At 32.9% G+C, this 27,899-nt stretch overlaps 1 protein-coding gene across 1 annotated transcript in view; it reads right to left on the minus strand.

Moving 5' to 3' along the window:
- Positions 1-27,899, minus strand: part of LOC124366449 (acetylcholine receptor subunit alpha-like 1) — a 727,733-nt gene that overhangs the window by 12,927 nt on the left and 686,907 nt on the right. The window contains exon 5 of the mRNA XM_046823015.1: positions 17,295-17,475. Coding sequence (XP_046678971.1) covers positions 17,295-17,475 — 181 coding nt within the window. The remainder of the gene's footprint in view (positions 1-17,294; positions 17,476-27,899) is intronic.

The raw sequence follows: 27,899 nt of genomic DNA on the forward strand, positions 1-27,899 counted from the left end.
CATTTTATATGTTTCAATTAACAGTTTTTCGTATCAAACAAATTTACACCCAACTTGACAAATGGGAAAGTTATACCAATTTAAACATACACATTTTAGTGATTTTTTCAAGAATTGGAATTTTATATTTTTCTAGATCAAAACTTATGTGACATTCCTAATTTTAAATCCTTCCCTTTACGTTTAGTGAGCCCACTGAATTAATCCAACTTTTGCCTTGAATATTGCTTTGTTGCGTTTCCGTTACGTGTACGAATAATGTTGAGAACTTAGAGAAGGTTTGTTAATCAAAATTTAATTTACCTCACAATTTTGGGACAAGATTCAAAGTCAAAAACAAACTCCAAATGTTATCAAAAAAAGTTTGTAACTTACAGTTACAGTTTTACTATAAAGGATTTGATTAGGGGTTGAGGTTGTTGACATACCTTCCCTATGTCATCGCACTAAAGCGTCATCATGTGATGACTGTGGCTGATTATTGTTCAATCATCAATTGAAATATAACTTCAACTAATAAATGCTCATACAGTAATGAAGCAAGAGCAGGGATGAAACAAATATCTGATAGAACAAAAGTAAGTACAGTAAATGCATTGTAAACAATAAATACTCCTTGGTCTCGACAAATCTATAGAGATTTTGTTATCAAAGCATTCACTCAGAAAGATATCATTCCATGTAATTGTATTAGGAGCAGTCTCCTTTCTTTGTTGCTTGAAGAGTGATGCACTTTAGCTAATTAACGGAGAAAGAAACCTTTTGCAAATTTCTTCTACTTAATCCATTTCTTTCGTAGTGCCTCTGTCTGCAATTATATAAATCCTTTGAGCAAATGTTCTTTGTTATTTGTCTACTTCCCAAGTATTTGGGTCGTTCTTTTTAATTAATTCATAATTATAGTTCGGAATAACCGGCTCCTACTGCAAGAAGGATAGATAAACCCTTCAGGACGGCCTAGGTGTACAGCCTGTGAGTATAGGATATTCCCCAATATGTATTGTTTATGAGTATAGAATAAATTCGTGATCTAAAATACAAAAATGCTCAGTTTCTATATAAAAATATTATTTGTTGTCATAAGAAGAACGTATATTACAACTATCATGTTAAGATATAATTTGCAGGATTTTTATTAAACGTACTTATATAGCAATTCTTTTCTAAATAAAGCTGCAGTAGAATTCTTATTTCTTGTTGGGTCGGTATATACAACTATTTTGTTTTTACCACATAAATTGTATTTTGTACTGGAAAATTTCCTCACTGGCACAAGCTTTATATGAAAAAATGCACGCACGCACGCACGTACACACACACACACACACACACACACACACACACACACACACACACACACACACACACACACACACACACACACACACACACTTGTAGTCGATTATTTTTAGGATAGGTAGTAATCGAAAGTAAATTATTGTTATTTTATATATTAATTTTATTTAAACATTATATTAATCTTGTCGTTGTTGCATTTATCTTGTTGCTGTTGTATTTATCCTGTTATTGTTGACTTTTCTTGTTATTCACTCATATTGTTATTGATTTCCTTGTTATTGCTTTGTTATTGTCACTCAGTTATTCTTTATCTGTTATTGTTGTTCCAGTTTTTTTTTTAAATTATGTATAATTGTTTGTTTTGTTTGATTTGCAAATGTTATTCAAATATAGTATAGCATAGCCTCCACACAAGACCAGAGACATTTTAAGCAATTAAGAATTGTGCCAACAATATTTTTTGCCACACGTGCTTTACAGCACTTGGCAACATTTGTAATGTACTGTACTTTGTATTTTTTGAAATAAAGATGATTTGAACTGTGAACTGTGAACACACACACAGTTTTTTGCTTTTGTTTATTTGTTATAATATCTATAGATTTATCATAATGTTAATTATTTATTGTTTAACATTGTATTCATACATTTATTATATTGTTACTGTTCATTTGTTATGTATTTATGGATTCATATGTTGCTTATTTATTATTATACATTGTTGAAATTAGAGTTATTGTATAGGGTAATTGTGCGGAATCGGTGCGAGGTAATTGATTAATCAATTTCATGTGTAGTTTCAATGTATCTTTGTTGAATATTTAGCGTTGTTAATGCATAGCACGATGGATTATACAGTAAATACCTCAATTCTTACAGTGAACGTTTAAATTTCAGTCTGCAAAAAATCAACAAATTTATACTTGTAATATAGAATGGACTGTTGCATGAGGACTGCCAGCATCAAACAGTAATGAACAATAATATAGATTAAGATGTTCCCGCGCGCACCTTGCATGGTGCATTGGGAAAATACATGTGAAATTATGAATTTTTTTGAATAAAGATGGTTGTGAACTGTGTGAACTGTGAACACACACACACACACACACACACACACACACACACACACACACACACACACACACACACACAGTTTAAAAAATGTGCTTCTTTCAGTTTAAAAAAATTAACTAGTAAAAACAGAAAACGTAACCCATGGATAACTGAGGAAATGGTTAACTTAGTGAATAGGAAGAACTACTTGTATAAATTGTATATTACTAACAAAATGAATATAAATTTAAAATTCCAGTATCATGAGATGTCCAAACTAGTAAACAGTAGAATAAAAAAAATGTAAGCTAAACTATTACTCATCGCTAATAGAAAATAATTATGGAAACACTAGATATTACTGGAAAATTGTGAAAAATATAATGAAAAAAGATACAATAAAATTTACTAATATAAAGTGTAATGGTAAAGATGTAGAGGTGGCAGGCAATGAGGTTTTTGTTGCTAATTGTTTTAATGATTATTTTGTTAATGTAACATCAAAGCTAAAACAAGATGCATTTGGCTATGATTTATTTGAAAACAACTTTCACAATAGTTCGGCTGTATTTGAAAAATGTTTTGTTACACAAAACTTAGTTCTTGAGGTTGTGAATAAAATGAAAAATAAAAGAAGCTGTGGTATTGATGGCATTGATATTGTAACAGTAAAGAACAATATTGATATTTTTTACCAATTCTGCATCACATTTTTTTTAAGTCGCTCGCTCAAAATGTTTTTTCCTGATACATTATTTTAAGATAGCTTGTGTTATACCAATCTTCAAGCATGGAAGCAAAACCGAATTTTCATCGTATCGCCCTATATCCCTCATTAATACTCTAGCTAAAATATTTGAAACCTTGATTAAGAATCAGCTTTTGGATTACTTGGTGTCTAGGTCTATATTTTCCCCATATCAGTTTGGATTTCTTCCAAATAAGGGGACTGACTTGGCCATACAAAACCACATTCAGTGCATAGCAGAATCTGTTGACAGGAATAAATTCACTGCAGCTGTCTACCTTGATTTTCAGAAGGCTTTTGACCTGGTCGAGATAGACATACTCATGAAAAGATTTGAAACCTATGGTATAGCTGGAAATGCATTGGCATGGTTAAATTCTTTTTGCAGGAAAAGAAAGCAACTTGTAAAAAGTGAACAAATATGTTAGCAATACATTAGAGTTGAGGCACGGAGTAGCTCAGGGCGGTGTTCTAGGACCAATAATGTTTAATTTATTCATAAATGAGCTGCTGAAAATTAAATTAAACTCAAAGATTTTTGTTTATGCAGATGACACTGCAGTGGTATGCTCTGCATACAATAAAAGTAGGTTAAGACATCTAATTTCAAGTGATCTTGAAAAGCTTTCGCAATGGTTGTCAAACAATAAACTCCTAATAAATGTTAGTAAATCAAAATGTATACTCTTTTTTGATAGAAATATATCTTGTGAATCTCTGCAAAAAGAAAATAAGTTTTATTGTCATAAACACCAATGTATCTATGGTTGCAACTGTGATGTAATAGAAATAGTGGATAGTGTAAAATACTTAGGTCTAACTATTGATAGAGATCTAGAATGGAATGTCTTTATAAACACATTAAGCACTAAACTAAGAAAAATTAATTATGCTATATATCATACTAGCGGGCCCGGCGCGCTTTGCTGCGTATTTCAATAATTTTTTGCAAAAGTTGCCCGCGGCTTCGCACGCAATTTCCCGTTGAAAACAGTACACTATATTCACTTATTCTTTTTCTATCACATTCTAAACATTGCTGAGATAATTGATAGTCGTTCCATCGTGAGCCTCTTGGGCGTATTATGAAGGTATGTACCATATTCCTGCCTCTATCTAGCTGTTACCCACGGCTTCGCACGCAAATCTTAAGAACCGAAGTCCTTATATTACTTAGTAAATTTTTTTTTTTACTATAATAAATTTTAGATTAAATTAGTTATATCTCCGATGCCACGATTGAGCTTGCTTTGTTGTCTCGATCGAGAGAATATGTACACACGGAGTTTTGAGAACCATACTTCTGTCAAAAAAACAACTAAGGTTGATTTTATAACATTCTTTATATTTGTAGCCAACGTAAGATAGTAATTATGATATCTGCATTACTCTTCTGATCAAGCATGAGCATGGTTTATATTAAATAAATATTGCAGTTAAAGGTGAATTTTTACGTCAAATTTGAATTGTATTATCTGGATAGTAAAGTCTATGTTTAACAGTGATTGCAAAAACAGTTTAAACAAAATTTGTCGTTTCTCTTAAGCTTACTCTATGCTTTAAAACTATAAGTGTAATATATGTTTACAAAGAACAGCTGATTAAAAATTTGAAAAGACGTTAACATATGTTTGCTGCAATGCATTTCTTATGGGTATTTCTGTAACCAGTGGGGCGGAATCCTGAATCGGGAAAGGGATGGGCATAGCTTATAAACCTTCTCCGTGGAAAAATACATATACGTACAAATTTTCATCATGATCGGTCCAATAGTTCACGATTCCATAAAGGACAAACATACAAACATTCATTTTTATATATATAGATTAGAGGGTTTTTGAAACCCAATCTGCTAAGACAACTATATACCTCTTGGTTTGAAGGCACTTTGCAGTATGGAATAATCCACTATGGAGGTACTTACGAGTCTATTTTAATACCAATAAAAAATTCACAAAGATTTGCTGTGAGAAATATTTATAATTTAAAGAAATATGATAGAATTTCACATTTATTTAAGGAAGACAACATTTTAACTTTTAATCAACTTTATGTTTATCATTGTTTAAATTACATCTATAAATTCTTAGACAGTTTTGACATTAAAAAAATGTAGTTAATACAAGATCATCGCAAGTAAAGCAAATTTCAATGCCAAACTACACCAAGGAGTTGGCAAGAAAGCAATTCACTTATACAGCCATTAAACATTTCAATGCATTCATAATGAACTATGGTGACAGTCTATTGTATGAATCCAAACCAAAATTTAATATGAAAAGTAGATAATATGTAAAAAACCTAAATTCTTAATAATTTTATTTTTATTGTTGTGTCATATTAAATATAGTTTATCTCATAGTTTAAAAATTGTTATGTTTTAAGTTTGTTATCAATGTCTGTTTTTAAGCTGTTATTGTTGAAATTGTTTGTTAGATCTATATTGCTGAATTTGTTATTGTTATGTATATGTACGTATATATATTTTATATTAAATCCTGTTATTGTTGGAATCTATATATATAAAAGAAAGTCGTGTTAGTTACACTATTTATAAGTCAAGAACGCCTGATCCGATTTGGCTGAAAATTGGTAGGGAGGTAGCTAAGAACTGGGACAAGAACATAGGATACTTTTTATCCCGTTCCCGATTCAGGATTCCGCCCACACTGGTCTCTAAAAGTTACAGAAATACCCGTAAGAAATGCATTGCAGCAAAACATATGTTATTAAGTGAAAGAGCCTTTTCAAATTTAATCAGCTGTTCTTTGTAAACATGTATAATGCGACAAAAGAAAACATATGTTTATATCATTTAATTACTATTTTTACATTTCTTTACACTTATAGTTTGAAAGCATAGAGTAAGCTTAAGAGAAACAGCAAATTTTTGTTTCAACTGTTTCTGCAATCACTGTTAAACATAGACTTTACTATCCAGATAATACAATTCAAATTTTAATTTTTACAATTGAAAGCAATTATCTCTGCATCTCCAAGTCAGATTACATTATTTGCTATCATCATTTCGACATGCTTTCCATCGAACCCATCTAAACCTGTGGCACAAATACAAGGATTAATATGGCAGAAGATATTTTACATCAAATTCGTGTCAATTCAAGAAATCCCAATCTTGAAATGAATTAGGAGATACATAATAGGGCCTTGCTTTTGATTGAAGACATGTGCTATCTCATATGCGGTAGTTTATTAGTCAGGTTAGGAATGCCAGTGCCAAATTGTGAAATGAATGACGCATTTAATCGAGAATTGGAACGGAAAACGTAAATATGATCACCAGGAATTAGATTTAGAAGTTCAAACGAATGTACCCCTGATGAATCCCCAACAAATGGAAGTTTATGATACATTAATGAAGGCAATGATGATGGAAATGGTGGTTTCTATTTCCTGGATGCCCCTGGTGGAACTGGTAAGACATTCCTCATGTCAGTAATTTTAGCCACTGTTCGTGCAAGATCCAACACTGCGGTTGCAGTTGCTTCTTCTGGAATAGCAGCCACATTACTAAAAGGATGTCGTACGACACATTCTGCATTAAAATTGCCGTTAAATCTGGAATATATTGAAAAACCAACATGCAATATGGCACTCCGCTATGGCCAAAGTTTTTATCAGAATCGAAGATCATCATCTGGGACGAATGCACAATCGCGCATAAACGTGCATTGGAAGCACTCTACCGAACATTGCAAGATCTACGTAATGACTCGAGATATTTTGGAGGCTCAATGATTTTACTGCCTGGCGATTTCCGCCAAACATTGCCAGTAATTCCCAGATCGACTGCTGCCGACGAGATAAACGCTTGCCTCAAATCATCGAATCTATGTTAAGAAACTTCAGCTGACAACAAACATGAGAGTTGCATTGTTAAACGATACATCTGCTGAAGATTTTCTCTGAGCAATTGCTGACTATCGGTAATCGTCGAGTACCTGTCGACGAATCGAGCGGATTGATTTCATTTCCTCCGAATTTCTATAACTTTGTCTCATCGAAAGACGAACTCATTAACAAAGTATTCCCAAACATCATTACTAACCTCAAAAAATAATGAATGGTTGAGTGAGCGAGCAATTTTGGTAGCTAAGAATAAAGATGTAGATGACTTTAAACTACATAATTCAGAATGAGATCATTGGTACACTGCATTCTATCAAATCTATTGACTGTGTAGCAAATGAAGGTGATGCCACCAACTATCCAATTGAATTTTTAAACTCCTTGGATGTACCTGGCTTACCACAGCACAATTTACAACTAAAGGTTTGGTTGTTGTAATCATGCTTAAAAACTTAAACCAGCCAAAACTGTTGCAACGGAACACATTTGGTGGTAAGTAAATTGATGAACAATTTTATTTACGCCACAATACTCAAAGGAAAATTCAAAGGTGAGGAAGTTGTCATTCCGAGTATCCGATGATCCCAACCGACATGCCATTTCAATTTAAACGACTTCAATTTCTGATCCGTCTTGCATTCGCCATGACTGTAAATAAGTCACAAGGCCAATCGTTAAAAGTTTGTGGTCTTAATCTCGAACATCCATGTTTTTCCCATGGTCCATTATATGTGGCATGTTCACAGGTCGGAAGACCTTCCGCGTTATTTTTTTCGCGCCTAATAAAAAAAACAAAAAATGGTTTATCACAAGGTGCTACAATAAATGGCAAATAAAGAATCATTGAATAATTATATTTTTTTATTTACAATTATCCTAATTTAAAAAAGTACAAAATGTGATCATGTGATATTGCCTTTAAGGCGGAACAAAGTTCGCTGGGTCAGCTAGTTATCTATATATATAAAAGAAAGTCGTGTTAGTTACACTATTTAAAAGTCAAGAACGGCTGATCCGATTTGGCTGAAAATTGGTAGGGAGGTAGCTAAGAACTGGGAGAAACACATAGGATACTTTTTATCCCTTTCCCGATCCAGGATTCCGCCCCACTGGTCTCTAAAAGTTACGGAAATACCCGTAAGAAATGCATTACAGCAAACATATGTTATTAAGTGAAAGGGCCTGTTCAAATTGAATCAGCTGTTCTTTGTAAACATATATAATGCAACAAAAGAAATATATGTTTATATCATTTAATTACCATTTTAAATTTCTTTACATTTATAGTTTTAAAGCATAGAGTAAGCTTAAGAGAAACAGCAAATTTTGTTTCAACTGTTTCTGCAATCACTGTTAAGCATAGACTTTACTATCCAGATAATACAAATTAAATTTTAATTTTTTACAATTCAAAACAGTTAACTCTGCATCTCCAAGTCAGATACGTACATTATTTGCTATAATCATTTCGACATGCTTTCCATCGAACCCATCTAACCTGTGGCACAAATACAAGGATAATATGGCCAGAAAGATATTTTACATCAAATTCGTGTCAGTTCAATAAATTACGATCTTGAAATGAATGAGGAGATACATAATCGGGCCTTGCTCTTGATCGAAGACATGAGTTATCTCATGTGTGGTAGTTTATTAGTCAGGTTAGGAATGCCAGCGCCAAATCGTAAAATTAATGACGCATTTAATCGAGAATTGGAATGGGAACGTGAATATGATCACCAGGAATTAGATTTAGTAGTTCAAACAAATGTGCCCCTGATGAATCCCTAACAAAAGGAAGTTTATGATACATTTAATGAAGGCAATTGATGATGGAAACTGTGGTTTATATTTACATGTTTTTTAGTTGCTTCTTCTGGAATAGCAGCCACATTGCTAGAAGGATGTCGTGCGGCACATTCTGCATTAAAATTGCCGTTAAATCTTCAATATATTGAAGAACCAACGTGCAATATTACAAAGCGCTCCGCTATGGCGAAAGTTTTATCAGAATCGAAGATCATCATCTGGGACGAATGCACAATAGCGCATAAACGTGCATTGGAAGCAGTTAACCTAACATTGCAAGATCTACGTAATGATTAAAAATGTTTTGGAGGCGCAACTATTTTACTGTCTGGCGATTTCCGCCAAACAATGCCAGTAATTCCCAGATCGACTGCTGCCGACAAAATAAACGCTTGCCTCAAATCATCGAATCTATGGCGCTATGTTAGGAAACTTCAGCTGACAACAAACATGAGAGTTGCATTGCTGAACGATACATCTGCTGAAATTTCTCTGAGTAATTGTTGACATCGGTAATGGTCGAGTACCTGTCGACGAATCGAGCGGATTGATTTCATTTCCTCGGAATCTGTAACTTTGTCTCATCGAAAGAAGAACTCATCAACAAAGTATTCCCAAACATCATTACTAACCTCAAAAATAATGAATGGTTGAGTGAGCGAGCAATTTTGGCAGCTAAGAATAAAGATGTAGATGACTTAAACTACATAATTCAGAATGAGATCATTGGTACACTGCATTCTTTCAAATCTGTTGACTGTGTAACAAATGAAGATGATACCACCAACTATCCAATTGAATGTTTAAACTCCTTGGATGTACCTGGCACAATTTACAACTAAATATTGGTTCTGTAGTAATCATGCTTCGAAACTTATACCAACCAAAACTGTGCAACGGAACAAGTTTGGTGGTAAGTAAATTGATGAACAATTTGATTTACACCACAATACACAAAGGTGAGGAAATTCTCATTCCGAGGATCCCGATGATCCCACCCGACATGCCATTTGAGTTTAAACGGTTTCAATTTCCGATCCGTCATGACTGTAAATAAGTCACAAGGCCAATCGTTGAAAGATTGTGGTCTTAATCTCAAACATCCATGTTTTTACCATGGCCAATTAAATGTGGCATGTCCACGGGTCGGAAGACCATCCGCGTTATTTGTTTTTGCGCCTAATAAAAAAACAAAAAATGTAATTTATCACAAGGTGCTACAATAAATGGCAAATAAAGAATCATTGAATAATTATATTTTTTTATTTACAATTATCCTAATTTAAAAAGTAAAAAATGTGATCATGTGATATTGCCTTTAAGGCGGGACAAAGTTCGCCGGGTCAGCTAGTTGTTAAATAACTTAATATATTTGTAACAGTTGATTAATTTTTGTATTTAATCATGTACTACTGATATGTGTGTATATGTATATAATATTGATAGGTATGTATATATATATATATATATATATATATATATATATATATATATATATATATATATATGAATACATGTATATAATCTGCCTAATTAGTCCTTATGTTTGTTAAGCTTTTACTATTAGCCTATTTGGTTTTATTTGATTTGTGTAATAGTTTATACTTATAATATCTAAAAATGTTGAAACATGCAAATTATTTAAATTTAAGTTCACCTTCTGCCAAAAGAGACTGAATAGGCTTTAAATGTACTTTGCCAACTGTATGTAAAATGTATATATATAATGCCAATATATTAAAAAAGAACTTGTTTTCATTTTCCACACGTGCTTTGTGTAGCACATGGAATTGTATTTTTTTGTAAACTTTCTGGTAAATAAAGATTTTTGTGAACTGTGAACACACGCACGCACGCACGCACGCGCGCGCACACACACACACACACACACACACACACACACACACACACACACACACACACAATTGAATCGTCAAAAGTAAGGGCTCTGTGGTGTAGTGGTAGCACAATAAAACACACACACACGTGTGTGTTTTTTATGTGATTAATTCTTAAACTGCATAAAATAAGAATACCAAGTTGTTTTCACAATAGAATGTAATAATAGTACAACACACCATATGCTTCAAAGGCTTCGCTGAGGTTGCATGTGCAAAATTTAAATCTATAGGTTATTGCTTTATCGAGATGTCCTGTGGACGGATAGACAGACAGACAATGATACAAAGTAGAAGTTGTATGGTAGAACTCATCCTTGTAGAAATCCCGTTTCATGCACAATGTAAAGTCCACGTACAAAATATTTCTAGACATATTTTGTATACATGATAAATTTAGATTTTAGTTATTTAAATGGGTTTCCTATAAGTTTTTAAATAATAAAAGTACATTATGGAATAATGTATGTGTTCGGATAGTTAAGCTGGATGTGTTAATATGTCACATGTTTGAATCTCTTGAGATCCTTTACAAATTTATTAATTTTGCTATTTTCTCGTTGCCATCATGGTTAACCATAAGACCTAAGTATAAGCGTTTGTTAACGATCAGCCATATCCCATAGAGTGACACCGAAATCAATGTTTCTCAAATATAAATAAAGCTTCAAGATAATTTCAAGTCTATACGAGGGCGAGTTCGTTTACGAGAAATCGTGCCGAGAGACGGCCAGACATAGAGAAAGACAGAAATAAAATCTTTCCAGCCCCACGAGTGATAAGCTTCGCTAACGCTCAGCCAATTAAAGAAGTTTAAGCCACCATACATCGATTAGATGATATTAAATTGATTACTTGATAATAACTGCACGAGAATCACGTGGATGTTTTAGTATTCAGCTGTAATCAACTAAAAAAAGGTGCACCTCTAACATCAACATTGGAACTTTGGATGCCCTAAAGTCGGCATTGTGTGGCATATAATATTTTAGTCGGAATGATTTTAAATCCAAAAAAGGTACGAGCTTTCAGCTGATACGATATTCGTATATAAAATAATAGCTTAAAATACCTAAAACCGCCGTACAAAAATTAAGATATTCCCCGGGCACTTTGTTGGTTTGCGCGCCAGACGAACTTGCGCAGGTCGCGGTCAAATAAGCAAAACCTTCTCAAATAAATCTGGGGCAAAAATGAAACATTGTAAATAGAGTAAAAAAATTAATGATAAAAATAATGCCTTCAATTCCATAACAGAAAATTTCCGAATTCTTTGAACCACCCGATTTAAATAAAATAATATATGACATCTTTCTCATATAAAGTTCTAAAATGTCATACTCCAAATTTACCTAACTATTCGTATCTATCATGTTCGAGATTAGGTCTTAATCGGATTAAACGTTTTCGAGCTATGACATTTAACAGTTGCAGTATGGTTGGAGAGCACTTAGACCCAATATACCCCTCGTTGTCAACGACATAAAAACTGGAAGTTATTATTTTAAAATAATTTGCTTGATATGTCCAAACAACGAGCTAAATTGTTACGTAACAACCGTTATTGTATCTTTAGAGGTTAGTTCGTGGGCAACTTTCAATTTCGGATATCTAAGCTTTATAATCCGAGAGCAGAGATATTAATAGGCTTTGGTTATTCTCAATATTACAATAACCAAATGTTTGTGAAATACCGCTTCTAGACATTTACTGGGCTGCTAATCAATGAAATAACACTATATTTTCTTTTTAATATATCAAAGAACCAAACCGCGATTTTGAAACCAAAATCTTTTTGCTTTGATTTGATTAATTTTTTCTATTGAAAAATATAAGAAAATGAATCTCAAGCACACACAAAATATACAAAATAAAAAAAATCGTTAAAAATTAACTTTATTCCTAATTTGCGTAAATTGTATGATACATGGCAGGAGATTTCTTGGTAATACTTTGTGGAAATGTACGAGGTAGGAGAAAACATTCGTACCTTATGTACTGATCTGAAAAATTATCTAATAAATTGTTGAAAGAGAAACTGATCGCAATTGAATGTAACTGTTCTTTTTAATATTTAGCCACTTTTCACACTTTTTCTCAACGGCATATTTTTGAAGATTATCACAAAACACTGAAGATTTCTGCAGGAAAAGCGTTGCCTTGTATCTCTCTCTGTTATTAACCGATATGAGTAGGCTAATAACAATATACTTGTATATATTAAAAAAATAAAACGATATGGGGCTGTATGCGTTTTAAACAGTGACATATTTTGTGTATTTATAATAATTATATTTTATTTTAATAATCCTTCTGTTTATAGTGTCATGAATTATAACGAATCACTGTTCAACCGTCGGTGAATAAAATCAACGGCTCAATTACAGGACCCTGGAGCTACTCTGCCTTTTGCCAACTGACAAGGCAGGTACAACTGTTTACTTGTTCAGAACAAAAGTTGCTGATAGATTCAAGACCCACAAACTACAGAACAGCAGAACAAGGCTCCAGGTAACGTAGTTCTCCAGTGTTGCCACTCCACTATTTCACAAACATCCGCGTCGTAGATTGAGTTGGTAGACTGTGTCTAACTTTTCTTGTGAATTCCGTTCTTGTGAAACTCGATAAACAGGTTGGTTGCAAGTTTCAGACACTTCCATCAAGATTTGTGTGCGTGCACCTTGGGAACACGTTTCACTGATACAGTTGCGTGGAGGATGACAACTTACAACGGTAGCAAAACTGACAACAAGAAAATTAAAAATTCGAGTGACTTTACATACAAATTTTAACATTTCATACAGCAAGTAAAATGTTATATAAATACTTGTACTTTATGATAAATAGTATACCAAATATTTATAATAATTTGTTTTACTAACTTATCTACAAAAATAACTATAAACACGTTTTTGTTTTTATTATTAAATTTATTAACAGTTTATTAATTAACTTTCAAAGAAGTAAAACTTGGAAGAAAATGTTCCTTTTCAAACAAAATTCAGTACTAACAATTTATTTATTTTATTATAGGATTTAATCTGTTTTAAATGTTAATATTAATTTGCTGAAAAAGATATTACCTTAATATCTTTAGAGCCCTTTATGAGAAAATATACATTGTAAAAAACAAAAATTTTTGAAATCGTACTTTTGTAAAACAAAACGAATTAGAAAAGTAAACCCCTACTCAGTACGGACGATATGATGGGTTGACCGAGTCGCTCTTTTACTCATATTGACCCCACGCAAATTTACTTTTAGCCAATGTTTGTTTTATACTGCATTTCGTAAAATCGCTTCTACTGCTTTCTCCGCTTTCCGGATCCTCATCTCATTAGCTTTACGCATTCACTTAATGCAGTTTATCCCATGACATATTCCAAATTCCCTCAGGATCTAAGTGAATGTATGTAGCACCAAATTTTAACCCATCAGGAATCACTTGTGGCTGGTTTATACCTTCCAGTTGAACCTACCATTGGGCACAGCAAAAATCGATGTGTCACTTAAATTTGGACAACCTTATAGATGTCCAGGAGCGGCACATCACTAACTGGGTTTCAAGGGTAATTCTATAGTTCTAGTCTACTGCGGGAGATTCTGTTGGAGTTGGTGAGGTTCGTACCCTAAGTATCAGAGGTTCTTGCTAGCCTCAACAAGGGTGTGCTACCCCCTGCCTGCTTTGAGTGGAGAGGCTGGTTCAGAGCTGGCCTCCCCTTCTTACGGGGGGACACGACTTTGAGATTAGTGCTCTAATTCTTCCTCATGGATCTCGATAGGAGGCAGCTCCTACCCCCTAACCTTACCTATCCTGAATATCCTGTCACTCCGGAAGCAGCGCTATAGTTCTTATAGGACTAAGTGCAATTTATAAGTTTCTTGGCCTAAAAGAGAAAAAAATGTAGCACCAAATCTAGTGTATTTTTTAGTGAAAAAGTGATTTTGAGCACCCTTGGCCTTATTACATTATTTCGCGACTGTGTATAATTTTGAGTTGCAGGTCAAGGCTTGCCATGTCGTTGATATAGGTTTCAACTGTGCCTTACTGTGTAAAATACATATTTGCCAATAAGCATAAGAGTTTTACTAGAACACCTTTAGCGCGCACTTACAGTTTAGGTCCTAACGAACAATAGAAAGAAACGTCACCTCTAAACTTGTTGTTTGTCAGACCTGGCAATACAAGAATTGAGCATAGCGAGCAAGGCGGGCAGGGGTGTCTCCTAACATTCAATTAAGTTTCCAATCGAAGACCCGACTTTCGAAAGAAAGAGAGAAACCAGGCAAACTTCTAAATACAGAATGAACCTCGTCTCTCTTGAAGAGCGAAGTTGCTCGACCGCAGAACAAAGTTATTACCGCATTTTGCACCGGAAAGGCACCGGTTTGCTTTGATCATTTGCCTCATCAAGTGACCGCAGAACAATGTTACATTTCATCATTTAACATTGTCAGAGTTTCACTTTCTACTCTTTCAAGTAGTTAGTAAACGCTATCTGGTATTGAAAGTCTGTATTAAATTATTATTAAGATTTTAAGAATTACATGGAATCATATTAGTTAAAAAAAAATTAAAATAATAAAAACACTTAAAAGGTGAATTTAATAGGACTAAAACATTAGAAGGTGTAAAATAAGGTATAAATGTGACGTGTACAGGTTTCGTTGTTATGGAACACTAAGAATATAATTCAAACGAACGTTCAGCATTTTTGATTAGTTAATATGTTTTTAATACGAGGTTATGTACTATTTACTATGTCACATATTACCTCTGTTTTCGTTATTTTTAAAACAGATAATAAAATATTTAGTTCCTCCATTATACATCGGAGAAAGGATAGAATGGCAAAGAAAATAAGTTTGTATATATTGGTGGGAATATATAATTTGGGGGAGCAAAATTGGAAAAATTGGTCTTATAAAACTTAGCAATGTCTGTGGGTCTGCAACCGTGTTTAGGGACACGCGAATTGAGTTTGAAGTACAAGTCTGAAGTAAAGAGCTAATTTGAGGGATTACTTTTAGTTGGTTAGTTTTTAAGTAATTACTTCATTTATTAATTTTCAAATGTATTATAAACTAGATCACTGCCAAGTACTTATTGAAGTTTTCATGGTTACTGTTTTTTTTATAATTACGAGTAAGGAAAGCTATTGACACACTAGTTTAATTGGTTTTATAAGAATAAGTTTTTGTTTTGCAATAATTTATGATCAGTAGTTGGCAGGAACCAACCTGATTATCCTACTGTATTTAATGACAAGATACAATTCATGAACTTTAGGATCTAATCTAAGCTTCACGTTAACTGAACACATGAAATAAATTGGCAAGTATTGTATTACAGGAATGCTTTAATGGAAACAAAATGGGTTTACGTTGGATGAAAGTAACTCAGTATTCTGACATTTAGTTAAGAAACAAGACACCTTATCGAAATCTTTTCCAAAGAATATTTGTTTATCATTTAGGAAATTATTCCTATTTAGTTTAAACAAAAATATATATTAATGAGGTGGTGCAATAGACGTTTGATTGGAAAACATATTTTAGTGTTTAAACTTCTTAGCCTTTTAAGATAATTTCGCTGCAGACAGACAAAACCAAAACACTTTTGTCGATCACTCCACGATAAATATACGCATTGGAAGTAGGCGATTTGATTAATTTCTCAACCAGACCCAAATAAAATTTAGAAATGATTACAACCTGCATGTAGGACTTAAATGGAAATTAAACAAATTTTATTGAAATATATACTAAGGAAAGTATGTGTTTTTAATAATGTTTTATTGACGAAATTTAACGTTTTTAAATAAATGAAAGCTTGACGCTTTCCAACTGTACCCATTACTGTGCAACGTTCATATCATTGACTTCAAGATTTTCTCTTTCGGGCTGATTGTAATATGTTACAATATTCTATATCTTCATATTCCTTCTATTTCTCTTGGAATGATCAAAATTGTTTCCTAATTTTCGTGTCTGCAAAAACCGTATCTTAAAGGGATGTGGCGAAAATTTTCTTTAACAATTAAATAAAAGTTATTCCAACAAAAAACCGATTAAATGGCTTTAAAATTAACATATTTGTAAATATTATAACTTTTTCTCGGCAAAGGTGAAGTTAAAAGGCAAAGGCCAGGCAGGAATAACTAATTTCACCAGGATATTTTCTTAACCCACTCTAAGAAGCCCTCCCAGACACAACCTGGGCACCAACAGCTAAAAGACACTTCCGAACCACCCCGATTGCCGGGCAGTTGGGCCGCTTGCAAGGACAGGATTGCTCAGCGGTCACACATCCAAGGAGCAGCCACGCTCGACGATGCTTGACTGAGCCATTGGCAAAACATTAATGTATTATATTTATATTTTAATGATATCACTCCGTATGAGAACTAACATAAAAGAAATAGAATAACAGAAGTGGACTAAGATAAATCATTACTGGTTTCATAGTGTTATATTGTGGAATACCTGCAGACTTTCCGATGTAACCATACCAGATTCTCGGGTTTTGTATTAACCTTAAAACTTTTTACAGATCGACCGAGGTGAGTTCCCTGAGTGCAGTTCAGAAGTAAGGATGGGAGAAGTGGACTCACGTGGTAACCATCGTACGTCCAGGAGCCGAACTTCATGAAGCAGGTCTGCTCGTCAAAGGGGAAGTACTCTACGTCGATCTCACAGAAGGACTTGTAGATGGCGGGGGGCTTCCAGACCACCTTTCCCGTGTGGTGTAGAATAGCCTTGGTCATGATCGTCACCTCATAGTTACCGTCGGCACTGCAACAACACACAAATATATATTGCTAAGCCTAAACTTTAAACATTCCAATTTTTAAAAGATTAAGAAAAGACAACACGAATCTCAAAATAGATTTAAAATATTAGGTTTTAATTTTCCATTATTTTCCCCTAAATAAAACGTGACAAAATAAACTCCTTTTATCCGCCGAAAGAAATGACATTAAAAAATAAAATAAGTTTCTATCGATATTTAAATTATATCATTATACTTTTTGATCGTTTGTGATACGTGTTCAATTTAATTTCTGTTACTACCATTAACATGATACAAGACTTGAGGATTCCGCTGCGACGATGAAATGTGTCATCAACCTAACAAATTTGGATATTCAGAAAATAAAACCTTTAAATAAAATTATTTATTATAGAAATATTAATATAACCTTTATTAAAGATTGGGTGTTATATAATATGGGGCTTGTGGGTATTGATTTACATTTGAAAAAATAGGCCGTTCGCTTAAAAGATTAGGATATACTCTATTTGTGGTTTGCAGAACCTGGGATATATCAGTCTATGGGAGTTTCTACCATTTGAATCGTCAAGTCTTTCAGAGACTATGGCCCCTACAAGCTTTCAGTACTCTATCTAGAAATTAGGGGAACTCTTCAAATCTTCAAATTTCGGATCTTAAAAAGAATCCCACTATAGAAGCTTACAGTAATATGTCTATAAGTGGTGTATGAGGCATCCCGGAGTCGAGAACTGGGCATTTTAAATAATCTCATTTTAGAAACATACAGTAATTGTTTAGAAATCGGTGTATGGAACGTTGCAACATCTGGGTCTTTGGGCTTTTCGAATAATTCCACTCAGAAGCTTGCATTTCTATATTTAGAAATTAGTATAGGGCCTTCCAGAATTTGGAGACCCAAAGTCCTTCACAGAATCCCTTCTCTAGAATATTTCTCTTTGGCTTGTTTAGGACTCCCTGGGATCAGTGATCTTACTTTGTCTAAACAGGAAACAAACAAACTGCCCGTCTAGAATGCAAACCGGTGATGTAACAATTTTCCGTTTCCGAGCCAATGTGAGTTGCGGGCTGCATCAGAGGCGTGTAGGCGCCCAGCAGAAATCGTGTAAGAACTGCATTACACACAATTGTGATAGTACACTCCTTATGTATAACACAAAAATAGTGCGCCACTTCTAGTTGTTAAAGTATTTTAGCCAACATAATGCTCTTTGTTTACAGTTGTTCGTGGGCGATAGATGATGGCCCGAAACAGTAGAGAAATAGGACCTCAGTTATTTTTACTAAAATAGACAAAAGTGAAATTCCGGTTATCACTAAAATCAAATTATTAGGATTGAATTTACAAATAATAATTATTTTTAACTTTATTAGCTTTTTTCGTTACAGTTCCTTAAGGTAATTCTTCTGAAGATAGGGAAAATAGAAACAATTTTGTTATCATTCCACCAAGAGGAATTGTACAAATCTGAAGTACAATTTGGAGGCATTAGGTTAAAAAGCTATTGACGATAATAATGCGATTTATTGCCGTATTTACATTAAAGGCTGGAGGGAATGGCATGATTTCGTACAAAAAAGTTCCTAAAGAAATGTTTGTGGCAATACATTTATATTTTTAAACTGTTATTTACATAAGTCATAAGCAGTTAAAACATGCCACTTTTCCAAATGTCTAAATCATGTATACTGTAAAAAATTTATTACGGGCCAATTTTATTCAGGTTTTGTTAAAAAATGTCTTAAAATAATACACTAGGTACTAATCCCTGTAAATCCTTGTAGAGTGATACAAAAATGAGTTTCTAAATTTATTGCTTCAGAAAGGTTATGAATCTAAAAAAGAGCAATAAAAACAAATAAATGAAAACTTCGATTGAATAACTCTAAATTCCATGAAGTTCACTTTCATTAACCGTATATAATGAATAATTGAATATTGAAAAGTAATACTAAGAGGCAGGTAACAGACTAATACAATTTAATTTTAAAATTGACAGTTACACATTTCCACTTTTAAAGTTAATTATAAACTTCCCCCTTTAAACTCCTGTCTGTTAAAATGTTTGCATCGTAGTAATCTGGTAACGTTAAAGTACAATACCGCTTAGATTATTATCGTTGTTTGCCAACAAATATATAACTATGTTGGTATCACAAGTGAGATTCCTGTAGGTATTTGAAACAGTACTTTACATTATTTTAGTATCCCTCTGCGTTTAGTAAATATTATAAACTCGATTGTCCAAGTTTTCTAATTAAACCGCGAAGTGTTTTCCAAAGCGAGCAAGTTTATTCGAGCTATCCAAGCTTTCAGACCGAGTTTACTTGTAAAACTTTCAATTATTCAAACTTTGAAGCCATCTCATTATTCGCTATGAAGGCAAAACTTTGGACAGCTCTGTTGCCTTTCTTCACCCAAAAATAATGGTATTGTTGCAACGATGAGGCGGTTTTACAAATTAATTATACTTTTGTCTGTATCTTGAGCTAATTAGACACGTACATAGAGGGTGAACATGAGAGAGTGGTAAACTTACATAACTTAATTTTACATTGTAAAAGTAGCCTAGTAGTGATTTCAAATTAAATGAAATTGACATTCACTGCAATAGTTGATCTAAGAAGGAAACAGGATTTTTCCAGACATATGACATCGTTCAGTGAAACAAAAAACATCAGTAACACTACGTTTCGACATCTGCAATCTGATCTCTTCTTCAGGTAAATTCACTGTTTCATTGAACTCAGGTAAATTGTTTCACTGAACGATGGCAAATTTCCGGAAAATCCTGTTACCTTCACAATCCTTCCATCGTCAAAAATAAACTTAAAACAAAGAATTATCCAAGAACATGAAAAAAATTCTTTATTTGAACCTTTTTTTACGATGGAAGGATTGTGAAAGAAACAGGAGTTTTTACGGATATTAGTGATACGAAAAATCAGTGACACTGCGTTTTAAGATATGCAATCAGATCTCTTTCTCAGGGGAATAACTAAGCTATCACGTAACTACAATCTAAGTTAAAATAAGCAAGTAATACCGGAGTGTCGAGACACGCATACGTCAGCAAATCCGGAGTTACTGATTTCTTGTATCACTAAACAATGACAAATATCCGGAAAAGAATCTTGTTTCCTTTATAAATACATTTGCCATTACTGGGGGTGAAGATAGGTGTATATTTACTCCGGTCTTAGTATTTTTTGTTCCAAAGTTGATTTTGCCTCTCTCCTGATCAAATAAATATATTTACACAGCTCTGTGAAGCTTACTTTTGTAAAAGACAACGTATATCGATTCCATAACAGTCTTTAAATGTATAGTAAAAGTTAGATTACATTATCTCTTATATCTGCACTGCCAGCAGTTGCACCCGATCCTTTGCACGCACAATTTAGTAGGCGTTCCACGTTTATGACAACTGCTGGTTGAAGTGAATTATATTTCCGACGCCAATTTTTTTAGTTTGCCTTGTTGCCATGATCAAGAAAATACGTCAAAAGTTTCTAATTATGGCCATTGTAATTTTCTTAGTTCATAGGATGTTTTGTTCCTTATTTGATTTTGTTTAGATTTCCCATAAATAAAATGTATAACACAGATCAGAGAAGCCTACTTCTGTGAAAAGAGAGCTAAGAAGGGAAAATTTACTCACTATAAATGTAAAGAAATTGAAAATAATAAACAATGTTTACACATAATAGTTGATTACGTTTGACAGACTCATTCAATTAATATTACACAACATTAGACACCAAGTTTTATTTCTTATAACTTTAAAGACCATTGGAGCGCAGCCCGGAGGGATATTCTAAATAAAAATAGGCCTATATTCATCTTATAAGTATACATATTGTTGCCTTTTAGTTTATGTTAGTATATTTGTTGATCCAGATACGTTCATAAACCTATAAATGTTATTTATAAACCTAGTTATTTGACCAAATGAAGAAGAAATCACTGTTTTAAAATATAGCATTTTAAGTTAACAGCATAAAACCCTTCAATAGCAATGAACTAACACAAATGTAAAGTCTCCTAAAGCTCATCGACCTAAATGGTACAAGAACCACACTCTATATAATACAAAACTTACATAATAATAGAAAATACAGATGTTATTATTATACACAAAGAAAAAAGTTTCCAATTTTATTGCATTTGGTTCGATTAGTTAAAAAAAAAAAAAAAAAAACAGTTTTGTGAGAGGAAACTATTGCAAGAGGTACTCACGTTGTCATAAGCTTTGTTATATTACATTCATTTTAACTGTTTGTTAATTAGTGTTTATTTTGTATTGTTGTTAAAAGTCCACTTCATCATAAGTTATCTTCTAATATCTCGTTAGTGGTTTTAGACCTGTAAAATGTAGTAAAATGCCCAATCCTCTGGCAATTATCATTTACCATTCATTTTCATGGGGTTTTTGATCAATTTCTTATAATGTAGGCCTACCGACAGTTTGGGAGCGTCACAGTAGGGATGAACAATCTTGGTGATTTGTCACACTACGGCTTTAGCAGAATCTAATCATTAATAGCTTTCAACTTAGTTTTATCACATCAATTTCTTCTGCATAGAAAGATAACAGATTCGGTTAAGCTCGATTCGCATCAAGCGTTTCCGTGGTCTGTGACAAGTCACTGTTTTTTAGTTTCTTCTTACTCATCAGCTTGTCAAATTTCATCTTTATGTTATCTTTTCGTAGAAAACTTGGCTTTGGTCTATTCATTCCTTCACATCATGAGTTTTTCATATTTTTACATCTTATATTTTCGGATTTAACACCTGAAAAGGAGAGCAGATATCTCTTCTCGAAATTTCGAGTGTCAGTTGTAACACACGACGAGGGCAAATGTCAGTAAGCCTCCTGCCTATAAAAAATATTCATCATCAATTATAAATTTTTTTATAATCACGACATTTTACCAGATTAATAGGTAACTTGCAGAAGGTAAACTTGGAGTTTTTCATCGCACCATCAGAAAACCCGGTGTGTGTTTTTACTGGTTGTGATTTAATGTCATTCCTCAATAAAAACGTACATTCGTTTTTTGTTTTTTTTTCAATAGTTCCAGATTTATACCCTTTTACTTCCTACATGTCCACAATATTAAAGAAATAAATTAGATAAGTGGTAACCACAAAAGGAACCTATATATATTCCATTTAACAGAACACATAAATCTAATAAAAACAATAACAAAAAAGACGATTTAACGATAATGTGAGTAAATTTATTATTATAGATTATTATTATTAAGATAAAACAAAAATCCCATAAAGAAAGTTTTAAACTTACAATAACTTTATTACAAAATATCGTTCTTAATACTTCAAGTATTTTATTAGATCGTTATTAAATAGTGTTAAACGACAAATGATAAAATCAAGCAATTTCCTTAAACCCAGTCAAGCACTACTTTATGAGTTCCACTCAAGAAATAATGAGATATATAATGATTCTTAAGGACGTGTATATTTAATGAGATCTAAGATTACAATTACAATCTACTTGAAAGTTATCATTCATTCTAAGGCGCAACGTGACGTTGTAACGATATCGTAGTAGTTTTTCATCAGTGCCAATTTAAATAACTAAACGATATATTACAGTTAATCCTAAATAACTAAAAACACTAATTTTTTTATTGAAACTATAATGATTGTAAGAAAACTGTTATCATCAGTAAAAGATTGTCAAAATTTATGACTTAAATAAGGGCGAGAGTGTCTATCAGTCCATAAATCCATGTCCATCCGTCCATGTAATTGTGTATCGTTAACGAAACTTCGTTTGTGGTGACCTTTTCCATTCCCGCTTTAATATTTAACCATAAATCCTTGTTTGAGTTTCATATCTTTCCAGCAGATGTTATCACATGGTCAAATTGAACCAATTAATCACTTTATGAATGTAAATAGATCAAATTTATCTACTAAGAATTCCTTACAACAGGTTGTTTGAAAGAGATTTTCAAATTTTGGTATGTGGGGGTATGTCTGGGATTTGGGACTGGGATATGGCATACCAAAAACAGGACAGATTGAGAGTAGCATTGAGTATAAATCTTTAAATTATGTTAAAAACGCTAAATTAGTCACTTCTGCTGTACAAACTCCAAAATAAGAACATCATAGGTGGTTTCCATCACATCTTCTTAGGCGCTCTCTAAAAGTTGAAGCGGGTTGTTCGATCGATCATATTGTTTGCGGAGGCAGAATTGCGATAACATGTAGGTTGGTGTAGGTGTCCACCAGGGTTCAGTCTTGGGACCAATACTGTTCTAAGCTTTATAAACAATTATATCACAAAAGCTGACCTTACTCTATTCGATTACGATATTGCGCTCTTTGTGCCCCTAATATTTCAGACATATAAATCAAAACTTTTACTGAAGCAAATGCTCTTTTTCAGTGATTTTATGATAACGGATCAGTCATGAGAACAGGAAAACTCCAACTGTTATTACTTAAAATTAGTTATAGATTATGCGATGATCTACAATTTAGGTTTTAATAATCAGTGATAAGGTTTTCCGAATCAGTCAGTTCTCTTAAACTACATCTTGATCCTCAATCAAAGTATTCTAAGTAGGAAGTTCTTTTAATACTTTATTACGACTGTTTCTATCCCCACTTGGTGTACGATGTTGGATCATAGCAGTACCCAGACAAGTGATATCTTCCGTCTCCAGAAGAAACTCTCGTAGTTTCGTGAAGTTACTTACATTTCCCAGTACAATATTTATATTTATGAGTCAATTATTAAAAAAATACGGTTTTTTATTGAGGCAACGTTTCTTCTGTCTACTTATTTCACCCCCTTTAAGTTTTTAATTCGTCATAAAATTACAATATCACCCTACAATACAAAATTCCTTACAAAATAATAAAATAAATTTACAAATATATAACAATATTCAACGCCCTTCCAGCTTGCTTGAAGGTAAAGTTAATTTTAAAACAATTTCTGAAGAAATTAAAAAAGATCCTCGTTGATGGGTATTTTGACGGTGTCAATGAGCTTGACAGTCTTTAAACATATATTTTTAAATGTTAACTGAAGTGTAATAATTTATCGCAATGATGTTTTGTTCATTATCATTGTGTGATGTTATGTGAATTGACTGTAAATTGCGTTTTCCCATGCAATTCCTGTTATGTGGCAATAAACGCTCTGACTCTAGTACGTTTTTAATCGTTAATCAATTATTATTAATTATATTGAATTATTTTTACAACTTAAAACTAATCAGTGTTAATAATCATATTGATCTAATAATTTTTCGATAGGATACTATGAATGTTCTGGTAGTGTACGGCTACCACCCCCTATTAGGTAAACCGAGATAGGAAGACTGCGTTAACTGGTGTAATCGTTAACTGGAAACACATTAACTGGGAAAATACGGTAGCAGTTGTTGGACATGTTAATTTAATCCAATATTAGGCTTTAGTTGCCACCAGTTAGTTATTTGTTGCTAACAAGTCAAGATAAAACGTAGTTAGCTTGTTAGTTTAAACAAGAATTAAGAACACATCATTTTATGGCAATTGGTATTTTATGACTAATAGGGATTTTCAATACATTTAACTACTAAGCAATTTGATCTTTTAACACCAGATTACTTAAAAAATTAATTAAAAATAGTTAATAAGAATACATTACTTAATTGGAATAAGAGAGTAATAAAGATGATTAATTAACCAGTCAAGAATTTTTGTTTAACATTATTAATAGACGGTGTGTTTATTCCAACTTAACTTCCCTATTATTAAGAAAACCAAGCAGCTTTACACATTTATGGCTGGTATCATGAACAAAACTAATTAGTATATTTTTTGTCTTTCCAACACTGCATTTTTGAAGTTACAGCAGTTAATTTGAGGAAAACCAAATTGGGCTATTTCCATTGTGGCGTGCAAATCAGCTATACCTTCGTTAATATTACAAATAGTTGAGCCATTGACATATATGACAGATTGTACCCCCATTACATCTAGGTAAGTAATTTAAGACCACAGTGATGAGAAAAGGGTCACGAACTGAGCCTTGAGGGACTCTAAATGATACTTTAAGCAATCCCGACTAACATTCTTAAAAGCTGCGTATTGCTTTTGGTTTAACAATTATGATTTGTATTGAAAGTTTAGATATTGTGCCATAAAAAACTACTTTTGTGATAATACAATCGAAAGGAACACAATCAAAAGCCTTGCTCAAATCATATAGAGATTAAGCAACTGATGTTTTACTATCCAAAGCTTCAAGGGCATTACCCACTACATCCATTACTTCATTAGTTGTAGAGCGACCAAGTTCTAAAGACAAATTGTAAATTAGATAGTAAGTTATGGGTTTGAAAAATAATAATTTAGGTGGCTGTGCATTATAGTTTAAATTATTTTTGAAGAAGTAAGTAAAGTAGGTGATTAATTTTGGTGAAGTTTCTTTGTCTTCCATCATAAAAATGGTGTAATTATCAAATTTTGAATAAGTCAGAGAAATATCCATTCACTAGAAATTTAATATAGTGCGCTTAGTTAATGTTTTCTTAATATATTATTTCAAATTATGTACTGCAATGTTTTAAATCCAGTAATAACCATACTTTTTGAATTATTAAATTCGGAAACAATCATAATTATTTAGATAAGTTTTATTTCAGCCCAATAATATGTATCTATCAGGTGCAACTGGCCTGTTGCCTACGAAATTACAGGTATTATTATTATTAATCAAAGGATTTTTTTAAATTAAGTCGTTTAATGATTCAACATATTTTTAATAGATCAGAACAAGTAGCGTCTTGTGCATGGTATGAGTCCGTTGGCAAGAAATAACATTCAAAGCATCCTTATATTTTAAAGTGTTAATATACTTTGCATAGAGCCAAGTTTTTGCCCGTACAAAATAATTACGATAAAATTTTTACAGTCCAAATATGCTTATTGTGCACAAACCGAGCTCATGTCCACGCCTAGTCATATCATTACAAATGTTAAACAGATTTAGCACAATCCCTTTCCTTAGCCAGATCGTATGTATACCAATTAACACAGAACTGAAGTAAGAAACAAATTTTGTTATCGACTAGACAACCACTGCCGATTATCAAAACTATTTTAACTAGGCTGTTTAGTGTCAAATTGTCTCATTAATTTTGGCTGAGTGTTATCGAAGCCTATGAATCGATGGCATAAAATAGTTTCATATCTGTCTGTCTGTCTATCTGCCGGCAAAGGAACTGACATATAAACTTGATCTTTTATATTCAGCTTCATTTCTACTTCAGGAAACACTAGTTCGATGATGGTGGATAGGATTGGGGTGAGCGTTAGTGAACGATTGGTCTTGTGGGTAACCGTGATAATAACGAGAAAAATAGTCACCACTGCGAAACGTGTTCCGCCACAGGGGATGTGACGTACTCCTACCTTGTTTTAAAACTACCATAACAAGTAATATTACGTAAAGAAATACTTCCTGGTAAAATATATGCAAAGCCTGAGATATACAGGAATAATTCAGTGGTAGTATTGTAGAATTGTAGCGTTGTTCTTATATTGTAACCCATTACAACAGTGTCAATATTTTGTCAGTTTCAAAGATTTTTACACTCTTATTTTTACTCACAGAAGTATGTTTGGTGTCGCTACTTAAATATACGATGTGTTTCTTGTAAAATTTATACATAGACTCTTGTACTAACGTGGTATTGACATCGTTGTCTGTCCGTCTGTCTGTGCTATCCATACGTTCTGTTGGTGCCTTCAACACTCCGTTACATTGGTTTATTTATTCGGAAAACAATAAAAATTAAGTATGACGTTTTAACAAAATACGCCAAAATAAGAGTAATTACTTTTAAATTATAAACTATGGATGCCTGTCCGTGTATGCTATCCATACGTTCTGTTGGTGCCTTCAACACTCCGTTACATTGGTTTATTTATTCGGAAAACAATAAAAATGAAGTATGACGTTTTAACAAAATACGCCAAAATAAGAGTAATTACTTTTAAATTATAAACTATGGATGTCTGTCCGTGTGTGCTATCCATACGTTCTGTTGGTGCCTTCAACACTCCGTTACATTGGTTTATTTATTCGGAAAACAATAAAAATTAAGTATGACGTTTTAACAAAATACGCCAAAATACGAGTAATTACTTTTAAATTATACACTATGAATGTCTGTCCGTGTGTGCTATCCATACGTTCTGTTGGTGCCTTCAACACTCCGTTACATTGGTTTATTTATTCGGAAAACAATAAAAATGAAGTATGACGTTTTAACAAAATACGCCAAAATAAGAGTAATTACTTTTAAATTATAAACTATGGATGTCTGTCCGTGTATGCTATCCATACGTTCTGTTGGTGCCTTCAACACTCCGTTACATTGGTTTATT

This window comes from Homalodisca vitripennis, chromosome 7 (assembly GCF_021130785.1).
Source record: "Homalodisca vitripennis isolate AUS2020 chromosome 7, UT_GWSS_2.1, whole genome shotgun sequence".
Lineage (NCBI taxonomy): Eukaryota > Metazoa > Arthropoda > Insecta > Hemiptera > Cicadellidae > Homalodisca > Homalodisca vitripennis.